Source organism: Falco peregrinus, chromosome 4 (assembly GCF_023634155.1).
Source record: "Falco peregrinus isolate bFalPer1 chromosome 4, bFalPer1.pri, whole genome shotgun sequence".
NCBI lineage: Eukaryota > Metazoa > Chordata > Aves > Falconiformes > Falconidae > Falco > Falco peregrinus.
In genome coordinates this window covers 57,440,852-57,455,264 of record NC_073724.1, presented here as the reverse complement: position 1 = coordinate 57,455,264, position 14,413 = coordinate 57,440,852, and the positions used below count along the sequence as shown (strand labels likewise).

Below are 14,413 nucleotides of genomic sequence, written 5' to 3'. Positions count from 1 at the left end.
AGAAAGCACTGATGTCTTCCCTGCAATTTAAATATTGGGAGAAGGAAATTAGGGTTTTTAATTCTTGTTACCTTGAGGTTTCATTCAGCAAATTCATATTATTTCAGCATCCCAACAAGGAAAACTTCTGAACACCAGGGGAACCTCCAAGCCTTTAAATCAATGCTCTCATCACACTAAAAAAAATGCTTCTGTTCATACATGCTACCTGTTTTCCCTTATGAATCATGTCCACATCAGTTAGTGGGTAAAATAAAACCCAAGTCTCAAAGAGTGGGGGAAAAATGTTTTATTTCCTGTAAAAATAACTTTTAAAACTCAAAACTACCACTCCCCTCACTATGGACAAAGTTATGTTGCATCACCCCAAATAAACAAACAAAACCTCCAAGGTAGTAACACAAAATAATGGATCCCCAGATGCAGAATAAAACAATATCAATAAGCTACTTAAATAAGCTTTTGTTCTTCATAATGAAAATGAAACAAAATACTTCCCAGATTAAAAAAACCCCACAAACCTATCTCTAGGCACATACAGACAAAAATCCCACATTTACTTGAACCTGTAAGTATTGCTGACATAGTAAAGCTTTTGGTGTCAAGCACTTCTCTACTTTTAAGAGAAAGCCTGAAGAGAGTGTTTAATACCAGTAAGATCATTAAATGGACTTAAAAAAAATAATGAAAGAAAACATAATTTCCATTCTGATGAATGGATTAATACAAGTAACAAAGAAGGATACTTCTCTCTGAAAGATAAATCCAGAAATAGTAATACAAAGTACTTTTATAAAAAAGCGTTTAAGCAGTTTGGAAGGAATTTGGAATGCTTTGCTTTATTTCTTCGTAAAATACTTTGAATGACCTAGACAGTCTGCAGAACGTATCATTGAAAAGTTAACATTTCATTCCAACACGCTTTGTAACACTGGCAGCCTTGGCCATTCTGGGAAAAGAGCCACAAACAGCTCCTGGTACTCCAGTCCTGGACATGAACCAAATAATTTACAGTGTTCTCAGGGTGATTAGGAGCAGCTCCACTGGACAAAGCTGAGTATCTGAGAGGTACTTGCATGGATAAGATGCAACACTCAACACACTGTTGACAGCGGAGGAAATGGGTTTTGCTTACTGACCACAAGCTTTTGATGCTGATGAGATATATAGCCTTTAATGTGACCCTGGCAGGAGAAAAGGACAGCGTTAGTACTAGAAGCTGGTAACACAACGCCCACCACCCCAGCTGTCTTCAGATTACATCAAGCAAAGACATGTAGGTACAGTCAATCACCACTGCACTACTGTACTTTGTATCTATAAGGATCCAATTTATGCAACTGGGTCAACTCAAAGTAAGCAGAAAGTTGGAACCACAACCACGTCTGCATACTAACGGTGCTGTCAGACAGAGCCTGCTGTCAGGGCCCCCTACTGTGCTTGCTTAGGTTTCCTTGAAGAGACAGAGCTCTACAGAAGCATTTCTGAATTTACTCTTGCTCACTTTAAAATGAGGATTTTATCACTATTCCATACCAAATAAAGTAAATTACACAATACTTCCTTTTCAGACATAGTGTGTAACACTGAAAAAAATCTTCCAGTGACCTAATCCCACCCTTTGTTACTGCTAGACCAAATAATCTGTCTCAGAAATACAGAAGTGGTTCATTTCCTTGCTAACACTGCAATGCTGCTCCAAAATCTCCGATTTATTAGAAATCTCCAGATTTCAAGCCTTTATCTGTTCACAAATAGTTGAGATCCACTTAAATATGAAATAAAACCAAAGAAATCTGGTTTTCATTTTTTCTGATGTTAGAATGTCAAGAGTCTCCCCTACTTCAAATGCGGAAGGAACAAATCCCTTTTGGTCCCAGATACAATTATCATATTTTTGAATCAGTATTTATGCGTATATAGAAATGTTAGTACTAGATTTGTAATGTAAAATTCAACTTCCGTTTAACTGGTTCCTGCAAAAGAGGCACCCCTCAGGGCAAACGAAAACATTTCACTTGGGGCACAAGTCAATCAACTTTTTTACACAAGAACACTGGGATTACTGATATGTTTTTGTAATGAACTTTTGCTCTCTACCCAATATATTTTACTGTCTGAAGTCTGGAAGGACCAGACAGCAAGCGGTCATCACATACCATGTATATAAGGTTAGCTAAAATGCACTGGACTTCATCAATATCAACATCATCTACTTGCATGAATTTCAAGGCAAACAGAAAGGCATCTAGAGATAGCTGATGGGTTTTGAGTAGTAAGTATCTGAAAGAAACAACAGGGAAAAAATCTGTTATTGAGAAACGATCACTTAAAAATTCTGGTTCTTAGAAATATGGCCTTTCTATAATAAATTCACTTTAACAGGAATTCAACTCTCAGAGAGAACCAAGGAGCGATCTCAGTCCTAGGTGAAACTGTATTAAATATGCTTTTGCAAAAACATAGCTTTTGTTACACTTACACTTTCTTGAAGAGATTTCTGTATGTGATGATTTTCAGCTTCTCAAGGATAAGAAAGATTCCACATCGAATAAAGAAGGTCTCATGCTTTGTCAGAGCATCATTCAGTAGGAGAAGATTGCCTTCGCTACAATGATGAAGAAATGAAAACATGAGAGGGTCTCACCCAAACGAGAAAAGAACTTGCTTGACTTGGTAGGAATATCCTCCCCTTGCCTTCCTCAGTCATCCCAAATAAATGGATTTTACTTATTACTTTTTCAACTAACACACAGCACAATAAAAAATCATCATACCTCACAGCCTTTGTTACTTCAGCAAACTGCATAAGGTCATACTTTTTTAAGAGCTGAACTGTTGGCATATGGCCCTGAAAAATAAAGTTTCCACGTTTTCCAGGGTAAAGTCAAATGCCTTTTAAATGTAATCTAGTAAGCTATAAAAACATTTGTTAGAGAAGAAAGACTCTAACATGGTATTATCCAGTAATATTTAATAACATTTGAATATTATAATATTAAATTATTTTAATATTTTAATAACAAGAGTTTAATAATTTTTTTTGCTACAGAATAAGACATGAATAAAAATATGTGTAAGACAACCCTTGTAGCTCAAGTCATGGTAACATGGTTTAGGGAATTTTAGTATTTCTTAATGTTGGGGAACAGTTCTCACACTCGTAAAATCAAGATCCTGTGACATGAGGCCTAGGCAAATCCAAATTTTATGTCGTGGGGCTGTATGATTTCATCTGCAAACAGAAGAACCATGGGAATCCCAAGCATTACTAATAATATGCAGTATTTCACATTGTCCAGTGCTAGCTCAGTCTGTACCAGAATTTTTTTTCATTATGCCTCTATGCAGAAATAAATATGTCCCCTCAAAAAAACAAACTAAAATAAAACAAAGAGATGGAAAGTTTAAGTTTAGAGAAACAAAATCAATTCTCATTGCTAGATCAGGTAAGACCGAACCAGCTACATTATCAAAAAGAAACTTGTTGTTTTCCCCCTGCACAGGAGAGATCAGATTGCACTCTGACTTGGGTCAGACTTTAAATTTAGTTACCATCATGCTGTGCTGTTGCTACCTCCTTTCCTGGTTGGAGGATTAGCTGAGAGCAGAACTCAGCTGCATAGTTACTGAGAGCTGCTAGGAATAAAAAAAACCCCAAAACATCCAAGCTATTTTAGTACAGTTTAAGGTTAGTGTTAATGTTTGGGCTCTGATACAGTGACCTTTATCCAGTTCTTTAGCACCTCTTGTACACGAGAACTGTTCCAGAAAAGCCACAGTAATTCTAGGCACTAATGGACCCACCAGTTTAAGGCACCCAGTCAGGACTGGGACGAAGCTTTTAGGAAGACTGTTAGGTTTCCCTTATCAACCCTACCGTTGATTGATCTGAAACCAACCAGTAAGAAAGTCAATAATTAAAAACAGAAGCCAATTATCACGCCCACTGTGCTTCCCCTTTATGCACTTGACACTGCAAGGGACTGGAAAGGGAGCACTGAATGGAAAAGGGAGGATGGTCATAAACAGGTTGGGGCAAAGGCAGAAGATGGCAACGCACAGAAGCGGGTGATAATGACATTCTCCATAGGTAACTTTGGTAATAGAGCCAGGAACAGGAAACTCTAACATCTAGTTCTTGTCCCCCCAGTTACACTGAATCACATTGTTAACATAATCCCACTAACTCAGGGATACACAAATGCTAGCACAGCACATGGGAAAGGACAGGAACAAGAAATAGAGATATGCTTAACTTTCTAATAGAAAGATGAAATGATCAAATAGTAACCAGTCTTCATTGATTTGTTCAAAATCAAAATGCTCTACTTCATGACCCTTCTGACATGCCTCAAATGGGCAAATGTACAAGGTGCAAGCAGAAAACCCAAAGATAGGAATCCTTTCACTTCTGTGGCAAACTCCCCTCAACAGTCTTCAGCCATGTGTTTGCACATCCTCCTTCCCTTCACCAGGTGAAAGAAGCAAACAGATTTGTACTAGTGAATCCACACATTCTCTGGCCCATCTGTACACCAGACAGGCACTCTGCTACATGATGTAAGTTGCACTGTTAAATGCTTCCCCAAAGAACTCAAATTTATCTTTATTACAGAGGTAACCTCAGTTGCATCTTTAGGAGGGGTAGGAGGAAGGTAGGGGGAAAGGAGGCTGGGGGTTTTGTTTGTTTGTTTGGGGTTTCCGCCCCCCTCTTTTTTCTTTCTTTTGTTGCTACAAATGGCAATTCAATGTTTTTTGTCCTCACACAACAAAGTGTGCATATGCTGGCTCTTATGGCAGTTAGGCACAGAAAGCCTCTGAATTCCAGTAAGGGAAAAATAAGAACAGTACTGAGCATCAGTTTGGTTATCTGTCCCTAAAAAAGTATTTAGAACTGTAACATCTACTCACCAACAACATTTTTACTGGAAGCAGGTAGATCAAAATCATTCTTTTGTTCTTCTGGCTTGAGCGGTGACAATGCTCAAAGGCAAACGACAGATACTCTTCAGCTGCAGACAAAAATAAGAGTGCTAGTAACATGAGTCAACAACAAAAATGGATTAAAACTGTAAGACAAATTCTGGGCTCAATGTCCATCTCTAGCTTGAACCCATGACATTTGAAATTCTATTAAAAAAAATATCACACCAATCAAAATACATTAAGAAAAAAAATACAAAGTATTACCAGAAAAGTATGTCCTCCTTCAGAAAGACAAAGAAAACCTGTCAAGGTCTAGATGTCAGAGGTAATAGCCACAAGCAATATTGGAATTTTCAGCTCATTTTAGTAATATTATGTGCTACTATTACAGGAGGGGAGAATCTCAAGAAGCGGTGATGCAACCAAACTCTATTTTCTAAATTCATAGCTTAGGTTCTTCAGTGGATGTAAGCTGCATGCGATGCACCCACCTGCTGAGCTGCAGAAACATGCCAGTGAGATCACGCAGCATGACAACATGAAAATCCCTCATCACTTTTCACTAAAAGAGGGCAAGCCTGAGAGGCAGAAGACACTGTATAGAGTAACAAAACCAGCTCCAAAATAGATTTTGGTCAGGGACTTCAGTTAGCAATGAAAGTTGTGCAACTTGCCTCTAGAAGCATTTCTACTAATGACTTTTAGAAATCTCAGAAATGCCATTTCTACACCTTCCAAAACATGCACTGAGAAACTAATTCTACAGTACAGGTTGGTGAAGATTTCCTACATGGCATACAGCAACTTCAAGAGGACAAGAGAGTCGCAAAGCCTCCTTTGTGAAACATTCTACAAACCTGTTCTTTCAGATGTTCATACATTTTATTATGCATGCACATAATGCATAAGACTACAAAGAACTTTACTGACACAAATATTTTAAAACTGGGCATATACTACAATCAGAATTGTCATGTAATCTCACCTCCGACCTGACTCAGCCTAGGGGCCTTGGATCTTTCAGCGCGACCTTTGCTTTGATCAATGCAAACACAATTGCACCTTCTACACACATTTTGAGTCACGCACACATGACATCAGCCAGACTTCACACCAAGCAGCAGGACTTTAAATCTATCTTATTGGCACACAGTACCTTGCTTAAAGTCACTGTCAAACATGGCTTTGCGTCCAACATAATATCGGTATGTCACTCGCTGTGCCATACTATATTCATCTTTCAGATTTGAGCTGTCAATTGCTCTAATTAAGGGCTTACATAGATGGAGCTTGTTGATCTGTTAAAAAAAAAAGATTTAATTTTAATCAGAGAGTTTAGATAGATGGTATCATCCAAAAAAGGATGGGTTTAACTTAGAATATGAAATACAAAACACAGCTTACCAGACTTGAACCCTACCTTAAAATAAATTTTAAACAGCTGATTCACAAGAAATAACATCCCCCACTTTTTGGAATCCTCAATGCCTGCTCGACTGTCATAAGAAGAGAAAAAAGAAAAAAACCTACTAGTATTGAACATTGTAAGAAAATAATGATTTTGTCGCGGTTCAACCCCAGCCAACAACTAAGTACCACACAGACATGTGCTGTTCGTCCTTATGGTAGATTCCCTCCACAGATATTTCATAGATTTTTAGGGTAAAAATAAGTGTCTGAAAATAAAAGTCAGGGCCACACTCCTTCCATACCAGCACTGTCAAAACAGAACATGTTTCCATCCTAAACAGCTCTGCTACATTTTTTCAACGTAACAGAAAAATGCCATGCAAAATATTATTCATCTGCATCAAGGTCCTCACTCCAGTCTGCAGGTAACACATACGCTAGCATAGCAGTTGCTTGTAACATTCAAGGTGAAAGATTTTCTCCACCTAAAAAGTGTTGAAACTGCCAAGATTGGAAACCAGAGAGTGACCTCTTTTTCACCTGATTACAATGAAGCAAACTTGACAACTAAGAGGGCACAAAAGCATTAATGATCTTTCCTGAGAAACAGGGACATAATTAGTTCCTCCCAACAACATCTGCTAGAAGCATTAAACCTGAAGGGAGGCCTCTCCAGCTGTAGTTAATAGTCAACAGAGAACAGACTATAAATGAGAGGAAACGAGCCTCAAATGTTCATTCTTACCTAGATACAGACTTAGTAAGTGGGAAAATCTTACAAAGTTCAATACGTTCTTAACAATTTAATAGTCCAAGTTCTTTCTGTAAAGGATCTTTCACTTACGTGTCACTGGCACAGACTCGAAAACAGCTCATCAGCAGTTCTGCTGCTTTTTCCAACATGTCACCAACTTTGCTCTTCCCTTTCTTCACTAGCTGTTGATCTGCCTATCATTACACAGCAAGAAACAATGTGTAATTCTACATACTGTTTTGTTGCATGTAAACAGTTCAATTCCTTAATACAACATTTTATAAAGTATTATAGCAATAAATTTTTCATGCCTGCTATCCCCCAAATCTAGAAGGCAGTCAAGCTCACAGAATAAAAGAAAAAACCTGGAGAGCCTCCTGAACATGTACCAAACCTAATGCACAGGAGGATTGTCCACAGCTGTATTGGAGCACTACACTTCAACAAGTCTTCAAAGACCAAGAGTCTTGCAAAAAAAAATGTCTTTTGAAAAAAGCAGACTAAAATGATTACCAGTTACAGAGTTTGAGGTTTGGAATTTATAATTAAGCTTATTACTACAGCCACAAAGGCTGTATTTTATTTCTAAACCATATTCTACATTTTCTAGCAGTAACACACACTGCTAGGACCTGGGACTTTCAGAAGAAATGGAAAACATATGTCATAGCAGCAAGAGAAAAAAATAAATGAGTTGCCAACACATGGGAAAGATCTATGCACTGATTAATGCAGAACTTAAACAATAAAGAAGGGCAGGGGGGAAATGGCAAGTAGATGTTTACTGTGTGTTTTCTAAAAAGTTTTACTGTAATGTTTGCATTCTCACTAGCTGAAATGTAAGGAAAAGAAATGGAAATGCATCCTCTGCTGCAGAAGTCTTCTCTGCATCTGCACCCTTTGAATATACTGAAGTTAGAAGAGTTCAAACACTTCCAGTACGACTGATCCCACTGTCCCACTTTCCCCTTTCTCATACATCTCAGATATACAAATTTGCCACATTCAGACTGAGAATTGAGACTTCTTACAGAGCAGGCACACAAACACAAAAAGTATTACCTGTGCAAGCATATCAAATGTGTCATTTTGTGGGTGTGTGGGCACAAGAAAGTGCTGAGTGGACAAATGCTGAAAACACTGGATATTGTGAAAACATTGGATATTGTCAAACTCTAACCTAACTGGAACTCTAGCTTCACCTCTTCAGGTAAAGTGAGTAGGAGCAAGATCACAACCCTGCCACTTACCTTGGCCTAGCAGTTCTCAACAGATCCCTACACAAGCTACTTCAATTCACTAGCCTGAGAAAAATAATGTAAATTGGGCGGTTTTTTGCTTATCAGCAGCTGTATCAGCTCAGCAAGGGCTCCAATGAGCATCAAAAGCAGTACACAAAGCTGGAAATGGGGAAAAGAGGCAGAAACTTCCCTCTTCAGATGGGGTGAGTGGTTAGATTATCTCAGTTGGCTGAGATATCTCCACACTTACAGAGATCTCCACCAAATCCCAAGGATAACACCTGGAAATAGTGAGTAGTGCCACCATGCTACTCTATAAAGACAGTACTTAATCACTTCATATGCTCTAAGCAACTGCTGTGAGTTGCATGCAGGTCCTTAGAACCTCTCTAGTTCAAGCTGCAAATCAAGATGGGCACACTAAGCAACCTAGTTTTTCAATAGGACTGGATGAATTTATTGTGTCAACAAAATCTGAAACAATGTGTTAAACAGTACCTAGCAAAAACTAGGCTATGTAATGATGTCTAAAATATTTCCACCATGGAAACTCCTAACAGAGAAAAGTAACAAGCCTGTTAATCAGATATACTTACATTATTAGCAAAAATTCGAAGATCAAGGGCTACAGCATACATAATAGGTAAAGCCCTAGAAAAGTAAAACACTGTATTTCACATGTACAATTCATGCAATGTGAGACATGAGAAACAAACTTTTTTTTTTCCTAGTTGGTCATAAAACTAGAAAAGTATACATTCATCTTTAAATAAGAACTATGCACTTTTAAAAAGGAAAGACTTTCAAGACCTCAGAATTTCAGAAATACTACAATGGAGGAAGAATTAATTCTGAAACCTTTTTTACTGTGGCTTTAACAAAACACCATCTCACCTTGAACAAAATCTTTACATTTACTTATGGAGCATTCTACGTAATTAAGCTCAGGTGTTCAGTTTTCACACTTTTGGACCTATAAACCCAAACAGGCAGCAAAACTAACTAGGCTGCATTTAAGTATCACTGGAGATAAATAAAAACTATAGGCACAATTTTAGTTTGACTACCATGGTATTGTACTAGGGAAAGATGACAGTCTAGTTTCTAGCAGCTCTCCATGATGCACTCACCAGTTTTCTTCTTTATGTGCCTGAAATGCTCGCAGGAAGGATGTATTGTATTTAGGAGAATTTCAAATGCTATGAAGTTAAGCACATATTTAAAAACCAGCAGTTTAATGGTACTGTATATTGCTACATGAAGGGGTAGAAACCAAAAAAGCAGGAAGTACATGAGGAGTCAGGATGCAAAGGCACAGTAGGGAAGTATGTGAGCACAGCCACACACTCCTCCGTGTGGTAGTAGCAGTAAGAAACACTGGGCACTTAAAGAGATAAGATGGCTTTCTTTATAGGTATCTTCCCCTCTAGTCAAGGACAAACTGGGAGGTGTATTAATGATCGAAGGGTTTCCTATGCTGTGTGAGAAATTAATTTTCTATTCTAGAGCCAAGTGACAAGTCCTACAGAAAGCTGAGTGTACCTGGACTTCCTTGCTTAAGAACCTACACAGCTGAAGTGTATTTGGAAGCAGACCACACTCCATTAGATTTTGAAAGGGGTAAAGATAACTTAGCCTACAAGACGACACACAGTTCATCTGAAAACAATATACGAGTTTCATGGAAAAGGATATTGGACAATAACTGTTTGGCATTTGTATGCTTCTACGAAGTCATGGTTTCCAACAGCGTAAGTACACCTGCCAAAGAAAAGGTGTATTAGTGCATCAGGAAATATCATATACCTAAGACAAGTATTTCTTTTTTGCTTCTTACCAGGCATAGAGCTTTACAGTTTATTTAAAAGAGGCACAGAAATATGATCAGAAACGTTCCTAACAAAATGGAGCAAGTATTTTAACACAGCACTAAGCCTGATAATTGTAGCAAACTGATCCGAGAGGTGAACAAGGATTTGTTTCTCTAATATGGACAGTACAAACTGTAATATGCTAATGCTTATTGAACCTGCCACCAAGATTAGCACAAATAAAAAAATTTCCGTGACTGTTGAAAGTGAACTGAAGACTGTGTTAATGCAGATTTTTTTTAAATAAAAGCCTCACAGAATTACTTGGGTCCTAAAGCTGTCTTAAGAGTACTTCTAGGACTAAAATTCCCTTTTAAAAACACCTACTTCCCTTACTTATTTCACTGTAAATTCTTGTGTAGCTAGTAAACGCAGAGCAAAGGAAACAGCAAACACCTAAACGAAAGCTGTGTCAATGGCTATACGCAGATGACTGCCAGGTACATGAAACAAACTTTACGTGGAGAGGAGAAAGGTGGTCTTTATTTCCTGCAGTTCTAGCATTATTTGTAAGAGTAATAAATACCAAGTTTTCAGATGTAAGCCCTTTAAAATAACTAAGTAAACCCAAGGATTTCCTTCATCCCTGCTGGATACCTCACAACTGACTTTACATTCCCAGTCCATCTTTACCTTAAGTGGGCAGCAAACATTTCATCATATGGTGGTTCCAAAACTTGTTGACACTTCTCCTCTGGAGTTGGAAGCTAAATACAGAATAAATTAATGAAACATTAAAGGAACATCCAATGCACCAGAAACAGAACACCATATGGATATTTTGTCATGGCAGTTTTATGCATATATGACTGCTACCTGTCAGTATCTTACGTTACATTAATAATCACAGCCAGCATAATGAATTGCTAGCATGCATTCTGTCTCCAAAACCTGATCAGAGCTAGTCTTAAATAAAAGCATCTGAAACACATATATCACAAACGCTGGAGCCTGGCTACCCACTGTTTCTTTGTAGTCACTTCCACTGTGCCACGTTACTAACTAACGTAGACCTGGCCAGAAGGTCCTGCTCTGGCCTATGAAACATCTCTGAGGTTTGTTTCCAATGGAAAGGAAACCATATAAAGAGCTAAGAAAACCAAAACCAAAACAAAAGAAAGGTCAAGAACAGATTCACACCTGTAGCCTTGGGTTGGCAACATGTGGATGTTTAAATGATACTAATTCTGCGCAAAATTGTCCATCTCTGCTGTCAATGGCTTCTTGTACCTACCAAAGAAAACAGACATATTACAGAATCGAATCTGGCCACAGCCACACATATTTACACATGACAACAGAAGCCATGTTCTGTTACCAAAACATGTTACCACTGTTCATCAACATCAACACCAACTCAAATGTGAGTTTTTAAAGGTTTAAACCAGAACTAATCAACATTGTACTTTCAATAGACCCGTTTTTCACAAAAGTATCAAGGGAAGGTAAGGTGAACACTATTGGTTTTCTCCTTATTTGTAGGATACAAGCAAACCAGAGACTCTCCAAACAACTTGGGTGGGTTTAGCATCATAGAACAGGAGTTGTGAGCCAGATTTGGTTAAGCTTTTAAAATTCCAGTTACACTTACAGGCATCAAACATAAATGTGAAGGCATAAACAATCTTTGAGTAACGCATAAAAATGAAGACAAGTAGATTAAATGCATAGCTATCATTCCAAAGGCAATGTCTGGTATTAGACTAGCATCTGTATAGAATACTGTTGAAACCTGTCAGGACTGTAAATGTTATATTCTGTGGGAGAATGGCTTAATTCTGCTTCCTGCTCAAGATAACTCCTTGTAAAACATAGTGTCTGAGCAGCTTATTGTGATGTCAAGCTAGAATCTTCTTCAGTTGTGGAAGTAGTTTTAGATATTACTTCTTAAGAGTTCCTTTCCCACTGCTTGTGCTTTATTTTTCTGTTTTGTGTCCTGACAGGAAAAGAAGAAAAAAAAAGTTTGCTGCGTGGAAAATTCATACCAAATGGGAAAAATCATAGACTAAAATAGCAAAGGAAGCAGGAAAAGAGTGAAAACCAACTGCTTAAACTCCTTCAGAGACTGATGGGGTTTTTTAATGTAACGGAGAGCTAATTTTTTGTTTTGGAAGTAGTTTTTCTTATTAAATGTAGAATGGACTGGCAACCAGACAAGATGCCGAACTTTCAGAGCATATCACTGTCCTGAGAGATCTGAGCTGCTCCAGTTTTGAGACTAAAACCCAAACAATTACTGGTTTTGTGCCCTTCAATTGACTTGAATGATCTTGACCAAAGCGAGTATGATGGTAACAAAGATGGAAATAGACAGTTCAGGAAGAAGCAGTAGGAGTGGTCACACTAAAAGCTTGACAGTGAGGGTTCTGCCCAGCTGCCCTCATGACCCTGCTCCTGCCTATCCTCCACGCCACACACAGCGTCTCTGCACTCTGTATTCCTTAAATCCCTGTATTTCTTGAATCCTTGAGCTGCATTTGTTACTACACAGACACAATCCCACTACATCAGTTCTTATGGATAAATTACTTCACTATCCATTATATCAGTAACCATTGCACTTCAGGAATTCCAGCTACACATCCTTGGCACGCAGCTGGTATACTCAACACAGACTGAAGTATATTCCTTTACCTTGTCACGTGTTCTAGGTTGATTTATTTCTTAAGGAAGAAAACATATTTACAGCAAACAAAAACAGATGCACATACTCTAACATGTGCCCACAAATAACAAGAAAAACTTGCTTACTTGCTGCAAATACTGATTTATGGTGATGTGCGCCATTAACATGTAAGTAGATGAGGCAGGATTCGCAAATGAAACGCAGCCGTATCACATTCTGCAAAATAAACGGGAGTTTCCGAGAACAGCAAAGCGAGAGCATCCCATCACAGGTGCCCTCTCCCCTCCGAGGGCACACGGGGACTTCATGGAACCTCTCGGTGGCGGGCAGCTGCTGCCAGCCTGCGCCTACACAACCACGGGGAAAACGGCGCAGAGCCCAAACCCACGCTGCCGGCCGCCGGACACCGCGCGGAGGGGAAGAGCCCTGGCGCACAGGCCCCAGGAGAGCGGAGCGCCCCGGCAGCCGGCGGGCCCGAGGCGGAGAACAGGCATCGGGGGGGCAGGAGGGCGGCGGCGGGAGGCGCCCCCCCCCTCCGCACCCCCCCGCACCCCCGACGACCCCGCAGCCCCTCGCCCCCCGCAGCCCCGGCCTGCCCTGCCCCCTCGCGAACCCACCCTCAAGCCACGGCACGGTACTTCCGGCAATGGGACAAGCCCTTCCGGCAATTTCCGCCGCACTTCCGGTACCCGGCAGGGCACGGGGCGCGAGCCAACAGCCAACCCAGCAGCCAACCGGCGCGCGCGCGCCCCGCGTCCGAGGGGCAGCGGGAGCGACGCGACGAGTCACGTGACACCCACCCCCCAGCAGTAGATGCTGCCGCGCTGCTTCTCCGCCCACAGCGGTGCCCAGGAGGCGGGGCCTTTCCCCAGTAGCCAATGGGAACGCGCGATGGGCGGTGCCGAGGGCGTGCGTCAGCGATAAACCTCGTGTGCCGGGGCGTGCTGCACGTTCGCGGGTTGCGGGTGGGTGCGTGCGTGGGCCGGCGGTCGTGCTGCTGCAGGTTCTCCGCCCGCGGGGGGTTGTTGGCATCGTGGGAGCGGTGGCGCCTGCTCACCGTTGTCCCCCCTGCCTCCTGAAGGAAGAGAGCGGTAGCCTCCGTGTGCCGGGGGCCCCGTGTCGCTTGCCCAGGAGAAGCCCCCGGGCCCGGCCACCCGCCTCCGTGCCCAGCCGGCCGTGCTGCCGGGGAGCTCCCTCCCAGCTGCGGGCGCTCTGAGCTCGGGACCAAAAAGTTAAATCAAGTGTTTAACTCCGCAAACCACGGCGACACGCGGCTCCTGCCGGGCGTCAGGCGTGTGACACGAGGGCGCGGCCAGGCTGTGCCTGGGCCAGCCGGAAGGCCCGGCCGGGTCGGGGGCCACCGCTCACCGGGGCGCGGGCGGGCCCCGCGGGGGGGGAAGCTGCTCCGGTGAGGCCGGGGTCAGTGTGGGGAAGGCAGATGCTGCTCCGGCGGCCCCTTGGCGCGGTGCTGCTCCGCGGCGGACACCAACGAACAGCGCCAGGCGAGGCAGGGGGCACCGAGGGGCTGCGAGGCGGTGGCGGGGAGCCGCCCGCGGGGGCTGCCCCGGCGGGCGCGGGAGCC

At 41.5% G+C, this 14,413-nt stretch overlaps 1 protein-coding gene across 1 annotated transcript; it reads right to left on the bottom strand.

The window, feature by feature from the left end:
- Positions 1 to 274: 274 nt before the first annotated feature.
- PCID2 (PCI domain containing 2) lies at positions 275 to 13,606 on the bottom strand. Its single transcript, XM_055801149.1, has 15 exons — positions 13,449 to 13,606; positions 12,957 to 13,047; positions 11,346 to 11,435; positions 10,839 to 10,912; positions 10,030 to 10,095; positions 9,465 to 9,506; positions 8,931 to 8,985; positions 7,184 to 7,287; positions 6,350 to 6,425; positions 6,086 to 6,227; positions 4,915 to 5,015; positions 2,778 to 2,851; positions 2,483 to 2,608; positions 2,160 to 2,283; positions 275 to 1,184 (listed from the first exon to the last, which is right to left on the bottom strand). Exons 2-15 carry the CDS (start codon positions 12,996 to 12,998, stop codon positions 1,095 to 1,097), a joined length of 1,206 nt encoding a protein of 401 aa, XP_055657124.1. The 5' UTR covers positions 12,999 to 13,047; positions 13,449 to 13,606; the 3' UTR covers positions 275 to 1,094.
- Between the last annotated feature and the right edge of the window lie 807 nt (positions 13,607 to 14,413).

Bases quoted from the DNA above. Each gene is read 5' to 3' on its own strand.
- PCID2 (XM_055801149.1), bottom strand. From the start codon at position 12,998: ATGTTAATGGCGCACATCACCATAAATCAGTATTTGCAGCAA. The intron at 8,986-9,464 runs GTGAGTGCATCA...TTACTTTTCTAG, and splicing joins GCACATAAAGAAGAAAACTG to GGCTTTACCTATTATGTATG. The intron at 2,852-4,914 runs GTGAGTAGATGT...TTTATTTTTCAG, and splicing joins TTCCAGTAAAAATGTTGTTG to GGCCATATGCCAACAGTTCA.